This window comes from Montipora capricornis, chromosome 2 (assembly GCF_036669925.1).
Source record: "Montipora capricornis isolate CH-2021 chromosome 2, ASM3666992v2, whole genome shotgun sequence".
Classification (NCBI taxonomy): Eukaryota; Metazoa; Cnidaria; class Anthozoa; order Scleractinia; family Acroporidae; genus Montipora; species Montipora capricornis.
In genome coordinates this window covers 13,100,393-13,117,490 of record NC_090884.1, presented here as the reverse complement: position 1 = coordinate 13,117,490, position 17,098 = coordinate 13,100,393, and the positions used below count along the sequence as shown (strand labels likewise).

The window sequence follows — 17,098 nt, the reverse complement described above, 5'->3', positions numbered from 1 at the left end:
CTGTTATTGTTCTATCTGTCTGGATCGACATGTCATAGAGGATAGTGATGTCATCTTTTTCTACTACTGTTTTAGGATCATGTTCATACCACTTGTCTACAGTGGCCACACTGTATTCCCTGCAGATGTTCCAGTGCAGGAGGGTTGTCACCTTATTGAGCCGGTGGATATCTTCTGTCTTTGCGAGTTCTGGGCAACGTGATATAATGTGGTGTACGGTTTCCTGGGATCTAGTACCGAATGAGGATCAGTGCCATCTTTGATAATGTGATGCTGGTATGTTTTAGTAAGGAGAGCTTGGTCTTGTACCACTCTAATTAGTCCTTCTGTTTCTGCTTTAAGCCCACTGAATTTGAGCAATCGGTTTGTCAACTTCATGTCAACATCGGCTTCTCTAATCCATTAGGGACATCTACCATGCATTGCTTTTTCTTCCCATCTTTTCTGCAGTTGTTGGTGGCCTTGGCGTTTTGCAGTTGCGTTGATTTTCTTTGCTTCCAGAACTGCTCTTTCATCACATGTAGGGGATGTCTCCTGAAGGTCTAATTCTCGTTTGTATTTTTCAGCTTCTCTTTGGATAGAATAGAGCTTTTTCTTTTTGTCATGTCGTTGGACTAAGTGAAGGAGTCGATCATTGCTTGATGTCAAGTAGGCATCTAAGCATTATTATTATTATTATTATTATTATTATTATCATTATTATTATTATTATTACAATTATTGACTGCACAAATATGCTTCAAGGATCCTTGAAGTCGAGCAAGGGAAATTCACGCCCCTAGTATTCAGCACCACGGGAGGGATGGGAGAAGAGTGTGCTAGATACCACGCCCGACTTGCGGAGCTTCTGGCCATAAAGAAGGGCGAGACCTACAGTACGACAGTGTCATGGATCCGGGCAAAAGTCTCATTTGCTCTACTGAGGGGGGCACTTTTATGCCTGAGAGGCTCCAGGGGTAACAGAAAACTAGCAACGAACATTCATGAGACTGATTTTGAAATTGAAAGAGGACTTGCCGGACTTTCTTAATCGATGTATTGTATACAACTCTGCTTACTAGCTGGTCTAGTATAGTACGAAATCTTTTTCCCCTCATTCTGTTTTTTTTTAGTTTCTCTTTTTATAGATTTTATTAATTAGTATGCTAAGACCAATGAGAAAGACACATGTGTAATGTAATTTTTTTTTATAATGCTTATTAAATGATTTATTATTTTATGATTATTACTATTGTAAAATTTAAGATTTTTCTTTGAATTTGTTAATAAAGTTATTATTATTATTGACTGCTGACTGCACCCATAGCTAAACTTGCCCCAAGACTTGATCTTTGATTTTTCAAAAATAAAAAAAATAGAAAAACAGGCACAAAACCATTGTTACTGTCAGTCAACAAAGATAGTGTTTTTCTCTTGCTTTTTTGGTATTAATTTTCCAAGCGTTTATCTCCTGTGGTGTGACATTGTCCTTTTGTGACATTAGAGTAATTGTTTTCATCTTTCTAAAATGCTGTTGGTAAGTTTGATTATAATAAGATTGGCATAATCTCCTTTTGCTACAGTGTATCTCATTGCTTCAGGTGAACAACCCTTTTTACAATAATTTGTCGCATTTCACGTGTACTGTAATTTCAACCACAATTGCCTTGTTTTGATCATTTAGGATAATTATAGGTGGGGAACCGAGGGATGCAGAAATAAGGAACCAGGGAAGGGGACAGATCCCAAGCCCCTCACCCTCAGTGACGTCCTTGGTAATCTCCTGTAGATTTCTAATATTTCACTCTGGATTTAGGATCTAAGCATGGAGGATTTAGAGTCTAAGTGCTATGACAAGTTTGACTTTAGATTGGAAGATCTTCAGATTCTAATTGCAAAAGCAGGTCAGTGCATTGTCATGCTGGTGTCCAAAGATAATGATTTCAGAGTCCAAAGTTGTTTGTTTTCTGTTCAAGGAAAACTTTTCTATAGTTTTTGTGTCATTTTGACTAACATTAATTAAGGACATACAGTATTTGCCAATAAACGCTGTACCTTGGGACTACAACCAGCCTTCAATCAGTTCTGGTGCTGAAAATGACTTCAAGTGTAACACCAAAATATGAAGGGCTCCCTTCATGTGTATTTGGTTTGGCAAGTGAACATGATACGTGTAGTTGGTAAAAAGGCATTGTTGTTGACAAATGAGGGTTTTCACCCTGCCCCAACTTGGTAATTGTAAGTTTAAAAATGTTATTGTCATGCATTGATGGCATGTGTCACACCAAAAAGGTGATGATTGGCAAACTGCAAGGAAACAAGTGAAGTCAAAGAAACATATCCTGGATCCAATAGGAATGGACATGAAGCTTCAAAAAGCATTAAACCCTGATGACATAAGGCTTGCACAGTGAGTTTGTTCTAAGTTTGTTGTGTTGTCTTTTGGCAATCTCTTTCTGAAAACTTATATATCGGTGCACATTCAGCAGCCAAGTGTGACTGGCATGCTTTGGACAACTCATCCACTTGAATAAACAACATGAATTGAAGGAGTCTTAAACCGGCTGAAACCGGCCAGACTTAGTATTTTTCTCTGACGCCAGAGCATTTTAATCTGTCTAATGCCAGACGATTTTGCTCATCAATGGGGAACCCCTGGGAGTCAATGGGTTAACCACTCACTGAAAAACTATGTCCCCATTAAAGTAGCATAAAAAACTAAGCAACAGTACAACACATTTTTGTCCTCCTTCAGTAGCAACAGCCAACTGAAAATAGGACAAAGGAGGTCTTAAGGCAAGAGCCACAGCTGGAGCTGTGAGTGTTCAAAACCCCATACCCAAATGGATTTTAAAAAGGAACATATGAAGTAAAGGAAAAGAATTTTTTCCCCAGGGATTGATGTTGTGTAATAAAAGATAAATAATTAACAATTATTGTACGAGGTTGAGCAAAATATCGTGATTTGTCAGTGGCGAGCAGATCAAATAATTGATCTGCGAGACACTGAAAAATCACGATATTTTGCAATAACCGAATTCAATAATTATTTTATCATTCGATGACTGAGTTAACTTTATTTTTCACAGTTCTCAACAATTAAATCTTTTTCTGAAAGCTCAGGAAAGCGAATTGCCATTTTGACACAAGAGCATGGTTTCAATTACGCATGAGCAGAATATTATTTGCAGCAAAACACTTGTTACTTATTTGTAGACAGTTATTTGCAGGTCATGTGGTGGGCTCTCAGCCAATGAAAAGGAAGGGCAAAATCCATCGAATGATAATTGGCAATTATTGAATTCGGCTTTCGTAGGATATATATGAAGAATTCTGCAGATCAAGGAGGGTGTTATCCACCGAGGCCAAAGACCAAGGTGGATAACACCCTCCGAGATCTGCAGAATTCATCATATCCTACGAAAGCCGAATTCAATAATTGCTTTATTATTTATTTAAAATATTTGAGACTTTCGTAAAACTGCCAATTTTTACAACAAGGCCAAACATTTCTTGAAAGAAAAAACAGAGAAGCAAGTCGGCCTTTCAGGAAACGAGGATCCATCTGAGCCTAAACAACGATCAAAATGGGAACATGCATCAGATGATAACTCAAAAGAAATGGGCTTATAGTAATGGCAAACTCTTCACGGGAAACAACAAGAAAGTAGTTCCAAAACTGGAACTGTTTCAAATCTTGTCCCAAGTACACAGTCGAATTTCTCACAGAGGACAGAAGTATGAAAAAGTTTCTTCAAGAAATTATGCAGAAATCCGCCAGAAAGTTGTAAACATACTCATCAAAATGTGCATGCTTATTCCATGCCTAGAAAAGTCACCATTGTACTCCAAAAGGACTTGCTTTTAGGAAAAGTAACTGATGTCAAAAAACCCTTCTGCTCAAGTAGTGACCAAGTTTGGAAAAATCCAATCATTTCTTTCTCCTACAAGACTAGGAGTAATCATTATTATGAAGTGCGTTCGTAGGGATGAAATTTGGGTTCAAGAATATGTGATATTCGAACGTGATCATAATGCCTTACTTACATATATACTGACATATCCATTCATATGTACGTCATTTAGAATCCTACATGAAATTCTAGTAGAAGAAAGGACTGTTCCCACGGTGTAATACATTGGCTGTGTATGCAACACATAAACGGCATAAATTATTCTTTGCTCGTTTGGTTAAGCAACAATACTTTTTTTAATGTACATGTATTTTCCAACAGAATCAAGTTGTCTGGCAGCCTTCCTTTTGTGAAAGTTCGTTTGTCTGACAAGAAGCTACAGCAAATTATTAAGGTTGGGTACAAGTGCATTTTAGTGTTGTCAGGTTAGAAAACAGGTCACATTCCACAAGTCACTTATTACAGGTCACCTATGACACTAAAAAATACTCCCTATTTCCTTCAAAAGGAGTTGGGATGTCTGGCACAATACATGTACTGTACATATGTTGTTTATAAGATTCCTTGCAAGTTTATCAGTTGATTCAAAGCAGGAGATCCTTAATTTACAGTAGCACCATAACCTTGCCACACCAGTTGTGCCTGGGTTTGAACAGTAATTTTGGTTTTTGCTTTCTTGAAAAAAGTTACAATACAAGCTGGAGTTGGTCAGCAGTCAGTGATCAAAGAGGGCTGCTTGATGTCGTGAAATGTGGTGATCTGCATACAATGTTCAAGTCAAGTCAATTTAGGTCAATTTTTATTAATTGAAAAATATGTTTGCATGAATGAAAGAGAGAATAGAGAAGGCCGGTTTTTTTACTCTTACCATTGTATTCTTTGCTAAGTAAACCGGGCACAAAGAGCTTCATCTTGCTATTCATCACTGGCAACCTTCAGTGATTTTTTCCACAATCCTTCATTTAATTTGCATCCAAGTTATTGGCAAACTTGTTCTTAAAAACATCTGAGACCTGCTGCTTGCTGATGACGTATTGAATTGATAAATTTACTCATTTTATTGTTGAATAATTGCCTATTTATCTTTTATGAAAGGAACAGTGTAATGACAACTTCTTGCCTTTGACCAACAATGTAATGGCGACTTCTCAGCTTCAACAAAATAAAACGATTCAACAGACTTTCAACTAAATGAAATTTTCTGCGATTGAAAAGATTGAAAAAAATCTCTTTTTTGTCCATGCCATCCTTTTGTGCTGACGTCATTTCCTAATTCAAATTTATGGGCATCCAGTCCTTGCACAACTCGAGGCTTCATTCTTGTACCAAACAGTACTTGAGAAATAAACAGAAGATTAAGAAACGTCAATAACTTTAAGAAAAAATGTCCAAAACAGTCGGATTGCATAGGGTTTGTGAACCTGATGCTGAAACTGTTTCATTATGCTAACTGAAATATTGCAATGCAGAACAAGTTGATCAAACATTCAAACATAAAATTTCACTTAGCTCCAAACTGCGTGCTATGCACTGCTGTTGGGAGGAAGCACATCTGTGTCGGTTGGCCCTTGAACATTTTTACTGGAAGGAAAATCATTCTCACAGATTGTCAGTAATGGTCATGAAAAACTTGGGACCAGAGAAAAAGTCGGGATCATCAAGGTTTGACTGTAAATTTTGCAAAATTAATTTGCCATCATTTGACATCAAATTTCATGTTTTCTCGCAGCTTGTCAATAGTATTCCAATACCAGGGGGAGATTCAGCTGTTGATCAACTAGATGCCATACCAGTGGTGTGTATAGTGCTATTGTTTTCTGTTGTCCGGCCCCTTGCGTGTCATTTGAAGATGACAAGTAAAGTGAATTTGAGTGGCATGAGAATATTGTGACCTTTTCTAAACAGGGCTACGTGTAGCACCTTAAATTAATATGATACTACATAATTATACACTGTATATATACTGCATCATATACAAATTAGAGCAACGTATACCAGTCATTAACTTACAGAATAGCACTTCTGCTTAATCTCTGTTCTGTACACCACATCTTGAATTATTTTAATAATGATCCCCTCCTAGTTACTTGTCTAAAGCCCTTCGCGAGCTAAGCAGGCTTATTAGACAGAAAGTGGCCTTGCTTTTAATGATTTTAATTGACATTACCGGTCTTTTTCTTCAACATTTTCCAAATTTTGCTCAATACAATACAATACAATACAATACAATGTTCTTTATTTTGAGAGGGTAATACATGATTAACCCAGTAAAGAGTTTTCTAACACATGGCCCTCTGTAATACAAAGGTCAGACCACAACACCGGGAACACTGTCCCCTACTCTTTTCGAATAGTGTGTGGGATCTTTAACGTCCCACAGAGTTAATGAACAAGGGTTGTGAGACGGGACCTCCGGCTTATTGTCCTTATCCGAGAAGACTAGAGAGTCTAACCATTTGCAGATGTAGTTACAAAGGCAGCACTTTCTCCTCAGTTATTTAAAGACCCCGAGTGTTGGTCCGGCCAGAGTTGAACACACGACCTCCCACGTAACAGCCCGGTGCTCAACCAACTGAGCCACCAATTGAGCCACCGGTGCTCACTGGTGCTCGCTGTGATGCACTTTGCACGCTTGAAATTTTACAGGATACCTGATTTGTTATAAGTATCATCTGGAGGGAAAACAATTAAGGTACAAGGTGTAGAAAATAAAACACAAAGGGCCTTTTTAGTGTTGTAGGGTGCTTGTGGTAGCAATAATGAAAAAAAGGTTACAGTAAGTGTTGGCTCTCAAAAAAAAATACCGGTAGTTCATGTATTTGTCATATGAAAACAGTATATGTTACATTTATCCAGGATATTCCCATTGAAGGTCGTTGGTACAATGCTAAGGCACAATCTGATGTCGGCAATTTTGATGTACTTGAGGTAAAATCAGAAGAGAAATTTGTGGAAGAGGAAGCGGAAATGTTCATAACTCCACCAGAAACTCCCACAAGGTATAACTTAAATCCAATTGATTTTTTATCATTGACTGGTCAATCAGTAAACTCAATGAGCTTAAGGGTGATAGAGGCAAACAGTAAACTCTGCTTAAGAGCCAAGTGGCCCATAAGGCTAGAGCTTATCCCGGTTTATGTAGCATGAAGCAACTAGGAGTATTTCTACTCCCCCCTGGATGGGATGCCAGTCCATCGCAGGGTTACCCCTGGCATTTTCGCCAGTACCCATTTATACACCTGAGTGGAGAGAGAGGCACTGTGAGAGTAAAGCATCTTGCCCAAGAACACAATGCAATGTCCCCGGCCAGGACCCAAACCCGGACCACGCAATCTGCAGTCAAGAGCACTAACTATGAGGCCACCGCACCTCCCGCTTAAGGGTGATGCCTCCAATGAATTTAATTTGGTCATTAACTTTTCTCTGTTTGTTTGAGAAGTGTTAGGTGATCAATCACTGCAGGATCTTTAACAGATTTTGGAAATGTTTTCAATTATATATGAGAACAGCATTAAAAGCCGCTTGCTTCGTTTTTCATTTTGGCGTGATCAGTGGTTTTGAACATGTTTATAAACTTCGTACTTTGGCACCATTGCCTTGGATTTTTTATTGCATGTCAGGATCATTCTTTAGTAATCCTCTAACCCAGTTGTTTTACTATCTGCCATTGCCCAGCTGTGCCCTTTGCTCTTGGTTGATTGTATTTTGCGCTGCATTGCTTGTCACAAAGAAACACAACTTAGTCAGATGAGCAAACATGCTCATTATAGCAGGTAGTTTAGACCTAAAGAACGAAACAGAGACATTCAAGTCTTTTCAGCCTTGAATAGGTAAGGTTTCTTCTCTCTCTCAAATAAATTTCTGCCAGAACTTTTTTCCAAGTGAGGTTGGTAATCTGATTCAATCTGAAAGTTCTGTTAGATCACTTGTTTGCTCTTTTTATCAGTGGGTCCCACTTGGAGAAAGCTAAGCAGGATGCTAAAGAAGCCATGGCAAAGCAAGTAAAAGTTTCTCTTGACTTTGCAATAGAACAGGTTGGTGGATTTAGCTTCCATTCATTCAGTGTCATCAGTGATGTCCACTGGTTATTTTTGTGGTGCAAGACAATTGAAGAAAGAAAATTGACCAGACGGTTTACTTGATGAATAAAACACTTCTTTTCTTTTCTTTTCATTATTAACCGTTTAACCCCTAATCCAGCCCCCATTAACGAGTCAAATCATCCAGCATTAGACAGAGTAAAATCTGTACATCTTCCTTGTAGGAGGAAGGGTTAAAGGGGACACTGATGATGATGTTGTTTATTTAACTTGCTGCTAAGCAATATTTAGTTGAGGGTAGGTGTCAATTGAGAGCAATGCAGGCAATAAGAAAAATTGATGATTGTGGGCAAAAGGCAAACAAAGGGCACTTATAACCAAGGAAACCTCCCATGGGTCACTTCCCCGCTGCACCTGTCACACTGAGATCTCAGTGGAGAATAAAGAACATAATGAGATGGTCCGCCAACAAATCCAAGGGGAAGGTGAGAGGGGGGAAACAGACCACAAAGTTACTTAAAGCAAATTGCAAGGGCAAGCCTCAGTCTGCAGCAATGACTCAAATGCGCATGTGCTAGGCAATCATCCATTGGTTAACTATGATTATAGATAATCTCATGATATGAATGGCAAGATTCTTGTGTAGTTATGGTAAAAATGGTTTATACCAGCAAGTGGACCATTTAGGATCATTTTCAAGGACTGTTAAACAGGTTATGGGTTACACTGCCTGTTAAACACAATGTTTATAACAGCAAATAGATACAAAAGCTAGCCTGGTAGGATAGGGTGCAAAGTTTATAGGAGCTCCCATGCAAACTGTGCTATCCCTTATGGAAGAAGCAAGTGAGCATTAAGTTGATGACTTAATAGAGAAGCCTAAGGGATTTTTTACGCCATAATCATTACGTGTAGAATCAGCGATGGTATAGGTTTAAAAGGTACTCGTTACTCTAAATTTCAGATTTTAGTTGATGTCAGCACTGTGGCTGAGACAGAAGAATTGTCACCTTGGCTTGAACTGTCCATCACTGGCTTGGGTACAAATATCCTTATGCATCCCTGGGATCTTACAGTTAGTGCATCTCTGGGATCCATGGCTGTAAAGGAGATGACCTATGGGCATGGTGGAGATCCCCTTTATCTTGTGGAAACTCCTGATGGAGCAGAGCTGTTGTCGCTGAAATATATGAAGGTGATTGAAAACAAACTGTTTTGCTGAGTGTTTTTTCACGTTCTGCTTGAGAATGTAAGCTCAAACATTTCCTTTTTATCTACCTAAGGTTGAATCAGACCATCCAGAATACAAGTCAAGATTCAATTCCACCCAGCAGTCGATCGATATTGAATTCTCTTCATTGCGAGTTGAACTGCACCAAGAAGCTCTGCTAAATATTATCGATCTGTCAACAAAAATGTTACCTCCCAGGTGCCGTTTACTTGTTATTGAGATGGTACTGTAGTTTAGGTAGAGGGTGTTTTGACAGCTTTTAGACTCCTCAAAGGACAAAATGATAGCATTCGAAGCAGACAATTAATACAAAGCCTTAACATATTGATTCACCAGCAATTACTACCTTATTCTGTCTTGCTCCATATGTAGGAGTCACTAGACTTCTTTTCTTAGTCCTTATCATACTAAGATGTCTCTTTCTTCTGTTATGTTAATTTTACAAACCACTCTCTTAAATCATTCTCCTTTTCATGTGGTATTCATCAATATTAAATAATTTTACATTGTTTCTGTGTTTTTATTATCTCTGTACCAAGTTCAGGCTGTGGTTTCCACTGTTAATCCATTTGTTCGTAAAACATATGCTGTTACATTTACATATTATTTTATGCCTGAGTACTTCTTTCGTGAGGGTTTCCAATGAACTTAACTCTCTCTTGTCTATATCTTGTACTTATAAAGTGAAGCTATGAGCCTCGCAGAACACAATTTTTAGCAATTGCGTGGAGAAGCCAGAAAAATTCAGGACTTCAACAGGGTTTGAACCAATGACCTTGCAATGCCTGTGCAACGCTCTAACCAACTGACCTATGAAACCACTGATGCTGGGAGCTGGTCATTCGTGGGTTCAAAATTTCCCGTGATGAATGAATCAACGAACGAAAGTATTTGATATTTTTCAGGCTTCTCTAGGCAATTCCTTAAAATTGTGTTCATAACTGCGAGGATCATAGCTTCGCTTGATTTCATATCTGCAGTTCAACATATTATTCATTTGATGTATCATTTTGTTTGTTGATCTTGTACTTAATTGCAAAATTGTCAATTTTTTTTTCCGTTTTTCAGTGAAGATAGTCCACACACCACTGATAATGCCTCAAAAGAACAAGTCCAAGATAGTACAGATGCTCCACTCACAGATGCAAGGCAAATTAGAAAGAAGGAAAATAATGGAGAGGAGGTACAGGTGAAAGTCACTGCAAAACTTGGAGGAATTGGTGTCACTGTCACCTCCACAGTGGGTGAATTAAGTCACATCATTATTGGAGGTAGGATACATAATTATTTATTCCTGATTAAAGGAAAAAGGACTTCACCTTGGATTTGCTTAGTAAATTAGTTCTTAATTGAGTATGGTAGTTTCCACTGCTTGACTTTTCCAAGGAAAACAAGACTTGTTAGTTACAGGTACCTGGCAGCCTCAGATGTGATGCTCTCAAAAGGAAAAAGCCGATTGTATGTTTTTTTTAGCTCCATGGACTTGAGAAAACACAAATGTTTGAAGAGTAAGCAAGGGCATGGCAAATGAGCGTGCCAATTTGGTTATTTTAGTGTTTATTCAACATGGATTTGAAACGAGCATAAGGCAAGGAAAGAATACCAGTGAGGTGAAAGACAATCCATAGTACTGTACATGTATTGATCTCATATAAAAACCCCAGACATTTTAGTTGACAATGTTTTTCTTTGTTTTAAAACTTATCCGATTCTGTTTAACAGGACCTTCTTGTTTTTGTTTAGGCTTATCTGCTTACTGTGTAGTCAAGAACAGTGCAACAGAAGTTACTGCCAGGTATATTTTGATGATGTGGGCTGTAACAATCACCAAGGAATACTCTTCATTACATAGGCACGGTTCTAATGCTGTGCATTATCATCTCACTTGGGCATTTTGCATTTGACTTATTATGATTATTGCATAGGCCCCAGTTGTTCCACTGGATAAGTCACCGTCTGGCAGTTTCAATCTCTGCAAGGATTTCAGTATTTGCCCTTGTAACTGTGAATATGCACACCCTAAGCGTATCACTATCTGTGTAAGAAAATCTTGGCTACCGTTTAACGTGAAGTATATTTTATACTGTGGATTAGTGACTTATCCACTGGATAAAGTTATCTGGCCTTTGAACTACTAGGGCTGGATGATTAATGTGTTTATCATATTCCGGGCAAAATTACTGAATGCTCATTGGCTGAGACAGAGGGCATTTTTTCTTAATCACGGGGGCAATTTTGGTAATCAAGGGGGCATGATTGCTTGATCCTGATTGGTTAACAGTTGCTTATCCAGAGAAAGCGAAGTTACAAGAGAATCGTCTTCCAGATTCTCACTCCGATCGAACTGCGTTTTGTCCACAGGTAAAATACAGTTTAATTTAAATTAAGCGCTATTTCTGTTGACAAGATCGAATTATTGCATTACGCTTACATGTACATGAAATGAAAGCATGTTAAGTTGATTGTCATTTGTCGGGCTTCCCTCTGCTGGGATGGCGCAGTGGTGAGAGCACTCGCCTTTCAGCAATGTGGCCCGTGTTCAATGCCCAGACTCGGCGTCATATGTGGGTTGAGTTTGTTGGTTCTCTACTCTGCACTGAGATGTTTTTCTCCGGGTACTCCAGGTTTTCTCCTCTCCTAAAAAAGCAACATTTGATTTGATTTGCGTTAAGGACGGTGCCTACTAATTCAAAGGTACATTTGTTTTTTTGCGTGGTTTACTGAATATGCAGGAAAAGCCACCTTAACAAGTGTTATTGAAATCCAAAAAGAAAATTGGGGGTAACCACACATTTTTGGAAGATAATTAATTAACAATATTTGTAAAAAGCTTTAAAATACAAAGCAATATCTGGCGTTCCTTTCCAAATTAAAGCTTTATATCTCTGAAAAAATGTGTGGAAAGGAAAGGAACTTTATTTAAGTGTCTAGTCGTTCTAGCGCTGGAGCGCTAATTGGGGACACTGTAAACTGAAATGAACAATGAAAGTAAATCAAGTCAAATGTTGGTTTTTGAGGAGAGGGGAAACCGGAGTGCCCGGAGAAAAACCTCTGGGTGCAGAGTAGAGAACCAACAAACTCAACCCACATATGACGCCGAGTCCGGGAATCGAACCAGGGCCACATTGGTGGGAGGCGAGTGCTCTCACCACTGTGCCATCCCTGCACCCCAAATTTTCTTTTTGGATACCAAGAGCACTTGTTAAGTTCTGCTTTCTCCGCATAAAATATCCCTCTATTAATAAGCACCACCCATAGGAAATCGGAGTATCTCGAGATAAGCAGAACATATGCGCAATAATAATAGTAGGCACCGTCCTTAATTTGTTAATTTCAATTTACAATGTCCCCAATTAGTGCTCCAGCGCTAGAAGATTAGGCACTTAAATCAAGTTCCTTTCCTTTCTGTGGTCAATGTAGAGCTGTTTGTGTCACCTTTTTCAAAATTTCTAGAATGAAAGATTTGTCAGTGATAGATTCTACCCCGGGAACTTTGTATCCGAAGATAGTGTCCATTGCGAACCAGGAGGTTTTTAGTCTTCAGGTTTGTACAAAGAGCAGTTGTTTATATGAAGGAACTGTATTGTGAATGAAGTTATCTTTTTTTATTCCATAATTTTTATTTCATGTTATTAAACATTCAACAGGCTTTCTTCTTTATGTACTTTTCAGGTTGTTGCTTACAATGATGCAACATCTGGAAGCCAGTTTAGGAACATGGAAGCTGTAGATGTCAGATTTCAGATGACAGTTGGATGCATCAGAGTTGTCTTCCTCACCAAATTTGTTATGCATCTTGTGGTGAGCATCTCTTGGTTTAAGGGGCTGTGTCGGCTACTTTGATCACAGCAGAATGTTGAAAGATGCCTTTAATTTGGGGGGTCGACTGTAAACTTCAGGCTGCAGGTCATTGTTTCACCATAGCTGAAACAACCCAAACGTTATGCTAAAAATGCTAACATTATGCCTAAAAACTATACTTTGATAATTAAAGTGCTTCTATGACCCAAAAAAATAATTTTATTTTTATTTGGATCTCAAAACAATGTTAACTAAACAGTAAGTGACCTACGTTTTAACCCATGATTTCAAAAAGACATCTGTTTATTTTAACCATAATTTTCTTATTTAATTTTCTACCATTACGAACTTTAAAATCTTGAGAGAGCTGGATCGAGGAGAAAATGACATCAACGACTCAAAAGTTAAAGAATGCAATGCGTGTGTACGCGGCTGAATTAATATGTTTCAGACCTTTAAACTCGTGCTTTGCATGTATAATAAGCTGCGTTTACACGCTGAAATTTTAAGCTAGTGAGAAAATGATGTCACTTTCCCTAGATCCAACTCACTGAGGTCCAGTCGGTCAGTTTGGAACTGGAGTAATGGTGGACCGTGAAGTCAAAGAACGTACACTGAAAGTAAACCACCTTTGGATAAAATTCAAAGCTCAAAATTTTGCCAGTCAAGCGTTGAGCAATTAGTTTCAAAATATGAAGAAAAAAGGAAGTGATTTTTTGATCATAGTAGCACTTTAAGCCTAAGATTTGCATTTTTGCATTGCATTGCATTGCATTGTGTCGGTTATGTAAAACAATGGCCTGCAACCTGCACTTTACACCATCCGTCTTTAATCAGGGTAAACTAATTATTTGGTGCTGTGTTTACCTGCAGTATAAAACCATGTTACTGAAAAATGCTTTTAATTTTGCTCTCTTCTTGTTATGTGAATCATTATTGCAGGCGTGGAAATGGATAATACATTTTGAAGAATTTAGACTCCTTGTTTTAAAAAAAATAGATCTTTCATATTGTCTCAGTGATACTAAGATAAAACGAATTGTTTACTGTGGATGAATCTCCCGGCATGTATAAAGATATTTAAGGAAGAACTGTGCAAAAGAAAGTTACAAAGAAAAATACTAACATGATCTTTTTGCCAAAGGTCGCAATCAATATAGTTTTTTTTAATTTATTAGGCTAAAATCATCCTTTTTTTCAAACTGGTACAGTAAGGTATTAGCTTGAGCAGTACCAAATTTGAAGCCTGGCAAGAAGTATTTTATAGCCAGCAGTAAGGGTTGAACTTTGGTTTCATGCCCAAGCAACTTTAAGTTGCAATCCACAAGAAAAGCAAGGGCACACTACCGCTACCACTACCACTGCCGCTGCCACTACCACTACCACTACCACTACCACTACCACTACCACTACCACTACCACTACCACTACCACTACCGCTGCCGCTGCCGCTGCCGCTACCGCTACCACTACCACTACCACTACCACTACCACTACCACTACCACTACCACTACCACTACCACTGCCACTGCCACTACCACTACCACTACCACTACCACTACCACTACCACTGCCGCTGCCACTACTTCTACTGCTACTGCTTTGACTAGGAAAACCTTTTAGTGAAGTTATGATTAGTGATGTTCCTCATCTCTCAGGACTTTTTGAACAAGTTTCAAACAGCAAAAGATGCAATGGAGTATGCCAGAAAAAGCGCAGCTGAATCAGCAACTGCAACGGTAAGTGTACAAACGTCTTTTAATTGCTAGGAGTTTTTTTTGTGTAGTTTATTGTATGATTTTGGTCTTGTTTTTGGTGTTGTCTTTGGGTTAGTCTCACAATGAACAGGCCTTGTTGTAGAGTAATTTCTTTATCCCAAGATTTTTTCTAGTTTTCTATATATTGTACCTTTAGCAGTTTGTAAATTGGAGAAGGTTGTTTTTTGGCTGTGTTGCAGCGGTATTTTCAGTTGTAAGTTGTTCATCTTGTAGACCAGAGTTTCGTAGAGTTTCTGTCTTTCAGCACATTACATGTAAGTGGTCTGGTAAGGTTTTGTAATGTAAGCCGCAGATTGTGTTTGTTGTGAATGGCTTAGTGAAATGACATGAGGTTTATGTACACACCCGTGTTCCGACATAGTTTCCCACAGCGCGTGGCTATATACAATACGTAACTGGCAAACATAGAAAGCGACACTTTGGAAATCAACAAAAATACCACAAAGCTACATAATGGCCTAAAAAGAAAAGGACCAAAAAAAGATAATGATCGTAGGTTTTGTGAAGAACGTCTGCAGACTAAGATACATTTTATATAATCCTCTGTTGTGACTACTGTAATTGACGTTGATGCCAGTTTTGTTTTTTTTCTATGGCAATCGGCACACTTCGAGCCTTCTTAATAATGGCTGGAATAGCTGGAAAGTGATTATAATACCACACATTTTGTTTTGAGATAGAGCGACTTTCGTATGTCCTTGAAAATCAATGTAAAAACAGAACGTAAACAAAAATACAAAACATTTAATTGGCGTATCGAACAAAAGCAAACCAGCGCGAATTTTCATTGGCATAGCGAACGAGGATGCAAACAACGTCATCTCTCCATGGAACTTTCTGGAAAGCGATCGGCATCTCACATTGACGTCATTTAAAATGCAGTAATGTGATTGGGCAATCGAACTGTTTACTGCCCATATTAGGAGTTTCCTTGGCGGGAATAAGGAGAAGCTTCGTTTTAACCTTGCCAAACATTGGTCCGTGAAACAAATTGCGAACACTTTTTCAAGGTCATTCGAAAGTCACTCTAACATTTTCATTGCTGTTCGTGTTGTCATTCAGTAAAGAACACAAGAGTTGTCAGTGAACAATTGTCTCACGTGCCATACATCCAGTCCCTTCATATGATAATCCTTAAACATTGAGCCTAACACAATTGATGATGGTTCCAACTGTTGGCTTTTAGGGGCTGTAAGGTCCAGCTTAGTCAGGTGAAAGGCAATCTTTTAATTAATCAAAAGGCAGTTGAATAACTGGCCTGGTGGTTTGGCTGCCCACAATGACCATCATTTTCATCATCATTATAATTATCTTTATTTGGACTCAGATTTTAGGGTAGTTTGCTGTAGCTAATATCTCCAATCATTTGCCCTCCCAACCATGATATACTGCAAAAGACAAGACTACAACGCCAGGAACTCCATTCCCTACCAGATATTATTCGTGTGTTCCTTGGTGTAAATATTGGTGACTGAATGGCAACTTGCATACAAGCGTTACGATGCAAGATCATCGTGTCAAAAGAATGTTTGGTCTACTTTTATCGAACTCTGATTTAGTATTCTTTGTCCTTGCAGCTTCAGAACCTTCAATCACAAAGTTCAAGAATCAGTCTCTCAGTCTCCATCCAAGCTCCGCTAATAATCATCCCTGTCAGATCAACATCATATGACGCTTTTGTCGCCAGTTTAGGTCACCTTGACATTTCAAACAGTTTCAATCTGGCCGTTGCTGGGGAGAATCTGAATGGAACTGATTCTGTTGTTGTAGACAAAATGGTGGTGGATTTAAGCTCAGTGCAGCTATCAAGGTTAGATTCTTTTTCCAATGTTCAAACATTAAGGCCTTGTGCCAAGTCAGACAACACAAGTCAACACAAAACTATAGAGTGTTTTCACGTGACGTCACGGCAGCCATGTTGGTGTCCCCAAACAAAGCAAAGGCGGCCATGTTGGTGTCCCCAACTAATCCTCCGGAAATTGAGCTCTTTTATCATGCAAATGTTTTCTTTTGTTTCGGTGCAAATTTAAAACAAGATTACTGATCACGTGAGTGAAAACACTCTAGAGGCTTTTCTTTTTTGGATTATGAATTTGAAATGCATGGAACTGGTTCTTTAGTGAAATTAGTACTGTGCAGAAAAAATGTGAGAATCTTTATTTCCAAAATCGTCTTATTATCTAGTTGACATACAGTTTGACTTCACTTGCTGTGAATTGCAAGCATTTGAATGCAATACAATACATTTCAGTGTTCAACTTTCATGCACATTGGGTAATTTAAAGTGTTTTTAAAAAGATGATTGTAATTTTCCCGACAAAATGTCTGGTGCTGCATAATGCCATAGTGATATC

At 38.5% G+C, this 17,098-nt stretch overlaps 1 protein-coding gene across 1 annotated transcript in view; it reads left to right on the top strand.

Annotated features, from left to right (window-relative positions):
* The window catches only part of LOC138038918 (intermembrane lipid transfer protein VPS13A-like), a 133,743-nt gene that overhangs the window by 42,176 nt on the left and 74,469 nt on the right, over positions 1-17,098 (top strand). Inside the window, exons 27-40 of the mRNA XM_068885012.1 lie at positions 1,796-1,883; positions 2,272-2,389; positions 4,215-4,287; positions 5,623-5,688; positions 6,750-6,892; positions 7,840-7,927; positions 8,898-9,128; positions 9,217-9,362; positions 10,233-10,435; positions 10,908-10,959; positions 12,618-12,708; positions 12,837-12,965; positions 14,625-14,705; positions 16,322-16,554. Of these exons, the coding sequence (XP_068741113.1) occupies positions 1,796-1,883; positions 2,272-2,389; positions 4,215-4,287; positions 5,623-5,688; positions 6,750-6,892; positions 7,840-7,927; positions 8,898-9,128; positions 9,217-9,362; positions 10,233-10,435; positions 10,908-10,959; positions 12,618-12,708; positions 12,837-12,965; positions 14,625-14,705; positions 16,322-16,554 (1,742 nt within the window). The remainder of the gene's footprint in view (positions 1-1,795; positions 1,884-2,271; positions 2,390-4,214; positions 4,288-5,622; positions 5,689-6,749; positions 6,893-7,839; positions 7,928-8,897; positions 9,129-9,216; positions 9,363-10,232; positions 10,436-10,907; positions 10,960-12,617; positions 12,709-12,836; positions 12,966-14,624; positions 14,706-16,321; positions 16,555-17,098) is intronic.